At 37.9% G+C, this 6,681-nt stretch overlaps 1 protein-coding gene across 1 annotated transcript; it reads right to left on the reverse strand.

Moving 5' to 3' along the window:
• Positions 1-802: 802 nt before the first annotated feature.
• Positions 803-5,836, reverse strand: LOC112571495 (dual specificity tyrosine-phosphorylation-regulated kinase 2-like). The gene has a single exon (XM_025250504.1). It carries the CDS (start codon positions 5,613-5,615, stop codon positions 4,272-4,274), a length of 1,344 nt encoding a protein of 447 aa, XP_025106289.1. The 5' UTR covers positions 5,616-5,836; the 3' UTR covers positions 803-4,271.
• Positions 5,837-6,681: the final 845 nt, after the last annotated feature.

Here is a 6,681-nt window from a genome sequence, read left to right on the forward strand (position 1 = left end):
ACGGGGGTGGTGTACCCGGTCCCGCTGTGAGTGGGGCCCAAACTTCTTTCACTTAAAAAAAAAAAAAAAAGTGATCCTGCTGTCTAGTGGTCCTAGTGTCGTTATTACCGCCTTTGGCAGTCTATCATCTACGATTGATGTTACACCAATGACTTCCAAGTATACAAGCTTATTCCGCAGAAGATTTTAGCTGAAGCCATAATTTTGCATGAGAAATGTCACAAAGTTGTGGCTTTCATTTTTTTTTTTTTTACGAACTTCACATCTTTCTTCCTAAAAATTACTGATCAGAACAGGTGAACTTTCTCTAAAATCCTTATTTGTACAAGCGTTCAAACTGGGTACTTGTTCTGATAAAAATTGTAAACTATGGAAATTTTAGGCATCATAACATGGACTCCATGTTTTCAATGACCTAAAGACACAGTTCAACCAAATATTCAAAGCTCAGGCTACCTTTCATTTGGACAATGACATTACAGTCCTGCATAGAATATGTACTGAATGCTGAACTGTAATACACATCAATTCTTTTCAGTCCTGAGTTTTAGGAAACTTGATACAACAAGCTAGAATGAGATTGGTTCAACAAAGTCTTGCTTCTTGCAATTTCTTAACTTGTTTGTATTAAAGGGCTCACCCTAGCAGCACAGAATGATGAAAATGTATGGGTACCAGAGAATATATATGGATAAGTTTCAATACTATTTATTCATATAGAAGTTATGTTGATATTTTGATATCAACTTTCTCCAAAACTTTAAAACATTCATAACAACCTTAATAAAACAATCAAATGAAATTAAAGATTTTAAGAATGTTTATTCTGCTATTCAGCATACACTTCCTTGGTTTCACAAAAATAACCCTTTCAATCCTTCTAATATAAGGTGGTGGTGTGTGAGTAGGAAGGCTTCATCTTTAACAAAAAAAAATACATGCTCAACTTTCACACTGTATTTAGAAAGCCTTAATAGAATGTACAATTAAAGCTTTCTATTATACTTTTGAGTACTTTTATGACCTAGAGTCTACAAGTGTTGCTAGTTAGTCAGATCAAGGTGGAGGAAACAAAATCATGGTTGAAAGAATTTTTAAAGAACTGTTGGTGTGTTAAAGCACTCAGGTTAAGTTTTAAAAAAAAAAACCAGCTTTATATGGTGCAAGATTTGCTAATAAAGTTAAAAACTATGTTGGCAATTCTGCCACCAACAAAAATATACATACCTACTACAGTGGTTTACCACTAGCCCTATCTTTACCTAACATTTACAAACTGTGGCATGACTGCAAATGCTACCACCTTCAACCTGTAATGTATAACATGTGCAATATCCCATACTTGGTGAATAGGTTTTCTTTAAAACAATTTGACACTTAACTTTTTAAACATTAAATTGTATAATTCTCCTTAGTCCAATCTTAAATGAATTAAAAACTGTTTTACTAAAGAGCAGCAAAGTGCAAATAATATGATTATAACATATGCTGTCTTACAAAATTATTTGTAGGGGAAAAAGTAGTAGTCCAGCTGAGACTCTCAGTAATTTCCCTCAGTCTATTTCTTCCTTACAGTGATTTTAACACACTATATGACTGTTCATTGCATCATTAATGATTAACTCAATCCTTTCACAAAAAAACTGTTAAATAGCCGTCCACCTTGATAAAACTAACTTAAGATGTAAGTACTTCTTCAGCTGAAAAATATACTATTTCAGCCTTAAATGATGTACACATGTACAGACAAAACCTATTAAGCCATCTGACATGGAGCCAGATTGCAAAAGGCAGCTCTGCTGGCTTCTCCCCATTCATATAAATCAGCAATACATTATTGCAAGTGCAGTGACCTATTTCACAGGACAGCAACAATTAGGGCCTGCCAAAAAATGTTTTAAAATGACAGTTTGCTGGTTCTGCACAAACGTGAGATTTATCACAATAGGAATGCCAGTGAATAGTGCAACATCAAAATCACCTTGTGAAAGGGAGAGGGGATAAAATAAATTGAAACCTTATTTCTAATCCTGGAAAATCATCAAAGGAAAGTGTTTATGTTTCCTTTGTTTATAAAAAAATGCTGCATTAAATTAGAGTGAAGGGTTATGATATGTTTTGTAATTATTCAAATTATTACTGGAATCAAGGTTCATGATGGACACACAAGTGTTGTAATATACACATGGCAAACTGTAGCAAGCGACAAACTGTATGTAATATGCTGAGGTAAACATATATACATCAACTGTCTTTACATTCATAAATGAAACCTGGGGAGGAGGGTGGGGCAAATTTAATGATGAATAACTTCAAACCCAAAAATAAAATTTCAAACACAACAAGCCAATCAAATTTACAGAACTTCAAACTTAAAAAAGGTGCAGAGAATTTTTTTTAGATAGGATAGATTGATATTGGAAAGCAGAACTTAGCATTCTTTTCTTCAAAAAAATTACTTTGTTTCAAAAAAGATCTGCACAATAACGCCCAGCAGACTGTAAGCAAAACAAGAACACACAAAGGATCAGGGAGGAGCATTTTCTGACTTTAAAGTTCGGTCGTGGTTAAAACCATCTTTTATATCTCTAAACAAAAAGCTGTGTTCTTTACCACAAGTTTGCAAGTTAGATTTATGCAGACATTGATACCAGGATGGAAATAAGGTGTCTTGAAGGTCTCATTTGAAACAAATGTTTTGGCTACTATAATGCTATGCATGTGATTATTTTTGCTAAAATATATTGTGGAATCCAAAATTCCACACACACTTTCAAATACAGGAAGTACATACATAAACAGCTGCACATAAATGTACACATACATACTGGGAATTTTCAGAGTAGGAATGCTTTCCTTGACGACAAGCAACTGCATGCATAATGAGAAAAATTTGGCACAAAGCTTATAAATTTCTATAAGTGATCTGAAAATATCTATACCACTTTCTTTAAATAAGGAGTTTGAACTATTTTAAAGGTATTATTATCAATAAAAGCTACCATTTATCACAATTAACACTGTTGGAAAGGTTTGAGTTTCACCAAAATGACCATGTGGTCTATAGGTTTCTGGCTGAAAAGTGACACTTTTACCAACACGTGTCCTCTCTCACCTTCAACCTAGTGAAAATAGGATATTTCTTTCTTGACTCAGTCTATAAACTCATGTTCACTATAAACAGAAAAGATTACCCTCTGCAGCTTAAAAGTTCCAATACAATTATGAGATTTGCAAAGCAGTATTATACTTTTGGTTAAAATAGGTATAATTATACAGTCATTCTTTGATAAAATAAAATCATGGTTGTCCCTGCTAAAAAAAAAGTAATGGGCGAACAAGCATGTTGTTGAATATAAATTATAAACACCAACATTCATCTGCACACTAGTAAAACACACTATTCTGGACCCTGGGCAAGTGTTACCTCTCTGCACAAGTCAGTGTACTGAAGAGGAAAAAAAATCATCACAGACTTGGATATTTATTCTTGAGGCTCTTTGCTGGTAACAAGTACACAGAGAAATGTTTGGTTGATAATCAGTACCACATTGATTGTTGTGTTAAAGTTTTACACTTGACTGGCACCACATTCATTTCATCTTCAACTATACACAGTGCCTGTGGTTACTCCAAACTTGCTTGACAACCGCACTGACAGAGATGTCTGTGATTACTCCACATTTGCTTGATAACTGCACTGACAATATTTCTTGGAGCCAAACCACATGTAGTCAAGATAAAAGTGTTATGTACATTGTTAATTTTTGCAAATCTGTTCACCAGAGAGGTACTCCATCAGATTGATACACTGTTGATTTTCACTCAAATATATTAAATGCACACAAAGTGACCAATTATAATTCTCACAACAAACATTTGCACTTACATAATTACACACGTGACCCTTTTCTGATGTTGCAAATAGTGAGTTTTCACACGAAAACAAATGTCTGTTCAAATACTGATAAAGTCAACCAGATTTAGATTACTGAGTAAATGGAATGATGATATTTCAAATGCTGACATATGGTGCACAACTGCAGCTACTGCAAGTGACTGGGTGTTCAGAGTGATCAATGACTATCATCCATTTTGTATTCAGGAGATTTTTATGCACTGGCCTGCAGTGCTAAGCCCTGACAAGTCAGGCCAGCAATACAGTATCACACAAATACTCTGATGGACGGTTTTATTATTGGAACAAGTGTCCAAAAATTTCTGTCCTTGCAGGTACTAATGCCAGCAGAAATGGCTGTAGAAGTTACCGTTCACATGGTGGAACCAATTTGTGGCAACTTTGTACGTGTGTTGAGTTGCTGCATATCTTCTTGAAGAACCAGCTGCCTTGTCTTCCCACTGGCTGTAGTAACATTGCCATTGGTTAGCTTTGGCATACCAGAGCTGCGAGCACCTGATGAATTGCGACGAGTTGCAGAGTCACTTCGGGTATCCACTTGACCTGGTGGCTTTGGCAATCGTCGACGAAGCCATGGATGTCGAAGAGCCTGAATTGGAGTCATACGTGTGGCAGGATCCCATTCAAGTGACCGCTTCATGAAATCAAGGAACATGGAATCATCACATCCCTTCAATGCCACACCCATTTCTTTGCTGTTTGGTGGACCCCTTGGTTTCCCACGACGAGACCTACCACCATTCAGAGCTGTGGATCCGTCAGGTAAGGTAGTGACAGTGCAGTATCTGGGGTAGCCCTTGGAACTAATAAAGTTACGAGCTCGCTTACTGTTCTCCAGCAGCTTCTGAGGGGGCATGCCTAGAAGTTCTATGATGCATGCAAGCTGGTCACCTTCATCTTCACCTGGGAAGAGTGGATAACCTGTAAGAAGTTCAGCAAGAATACATCCTAAACTCCACATGTCAATGGGCATGCCATACTTAGCTCCGAGAATGACCTCCGGTGCACGGTAGAAGCGAGACTGGATGTATGTGTAGATTCGCTGGTGCTCATAGCAGCTCGACCCAAAATCAATTACCTTAATGCCACTACGGCCCTGCTGCTTTAAGAGTATGTTTTCGGGTTTGAGATCACAATGGATAATTCGATTCTTATAGAGAGCATCAAGACACTGTAAAATTGAATGAGCAAACTTTCGCACAAGTTGTAAACTGAATCCTTGGAATTTGTTCTTTTTTATAAGTTCATAGAGGTTCATACTGAGAAGTTCAAATGTTATGCAAATATGATTTCTAAAGGTGAAATGCTCCAGCATGTGCACAATGTTCATTGTATTGTCTTTATCTTGCTTTTTCAAGTGTTCTAATATTCTTATTTCTTCCTGAGCTTGCCTGTGGAAACGCTTTTCGTTTCTCACCATTTTCAGGGCAACGTGCACTGAATCTTTATGATCATAAGCTTTTACCACTTGCCCAAAACTGCCTTTTCCTATCACCTTTAGAACCTCATAGCGATATGAAATGTGGTCGTGTGGCACGTGGATGTAGGAACCATTTTCATCATCGTACCCGCTGTTACCGGCACCGCCTACGACGCCTTGTCTCTTCTTGGCATTCTGACCCACAAAAAAGACGCTAGGGTAGTTAAAGATCTCGTGGTGTTCAAACGCGGACAACTTGTGCATGTACTGTTTCATCGCCGATTCAGGACTCAAGGCAAGGCCTCTTCTGGCAACCGAAGTTTTACTTCCAGCACTGCCCGCACTCGAGCGGGTCTAACCGCCGGCAGTTGTGATTGATCGTCAGCCCGGACGCCATTTTGAACAGGTTCGCGTTTGTCGTGATGGTGGTGGTGGTGTTTATGATCTTCAAACAACTGCTGAACTTTCACGCCATGCTGGCTTAGATGTGCACTCCCTCCCCCCACTGTCTGGCTTGTCAGTGGCGGGAGGTGAGATGAAGTGTCAAACGTGTGGGTCATAACATCACCCGTAGTCAACATAGAATGCGCTCTTTCCAGTGGAACTGGCATAGGGTTTACTCGAGTGCTCATTCTAACACCACAATGACAGACTGAAACACTGACCTTGCATGCTGCTCGCCATCTTATTTCCTTAACTTTATAAATCCATCATCAGGCAGAGGCAAGTGTCGGGTAACTCAAAGCCAAAGGGAAATCTTCCGCTTGCAAACACACACACATCCAAGAGTGTTGCTATTTCGAAAGAATGGACCCTTGTTGCCATGCGAGACCCTGGCGGCCAGACGTCAGGTACGTGACGTCATGGAAACTAGGGTCACGTGAGTCAACAAACCCGGGAAGCCATTTGGACTGTGATTATGTACCTTTTGGATTTAGTTCGGCAAGACTCATTTGCCTTTTGTTTGAATTATATTAAACAACCATATATAGAGAAAATAATTATATGGCTTATGACTGAATAGCTCATTCAGTGTGGAGGAAATATGCTAGCTAAGAGGATCAGCTCTAAGGTGTAATAATTAAAATAGTACCCCTGTTCAATAAAATCAAGCAGACTTAATTCCGACAAAATGTGTAGGAATAATATTTAGGATATATAGCTACTTTCCGGAGCGAAGACCCTCCAACTGATAAATAAGTTATATCTACTTATATTTGATTATGAGTATGTATCAATCAAGTGTAGTACGTGATCAATTAAAGTTTTGGGATCACTATATAGATATATTTTAGTTTAGTTTCGAATGAAGTGTCATTTTCAGAATACTGTGACACATTCC

The sequence above is a fragment of the Pomacea canaliculata genome, linkage group LG9, assembly GCF_003073045.1.
Source record: "Pomacea canaliculata isolate SZHN2017 linkage group LG9, ASM307304v1, whole genome shotgun sequence".
Classification (NCBI taxonomy): Eukaryota; Metazoa; Mollusca; class Gastropoda; order Architaenioglossa; family Ampullariidae; genus Pomacea; species Pomacea canaliculata.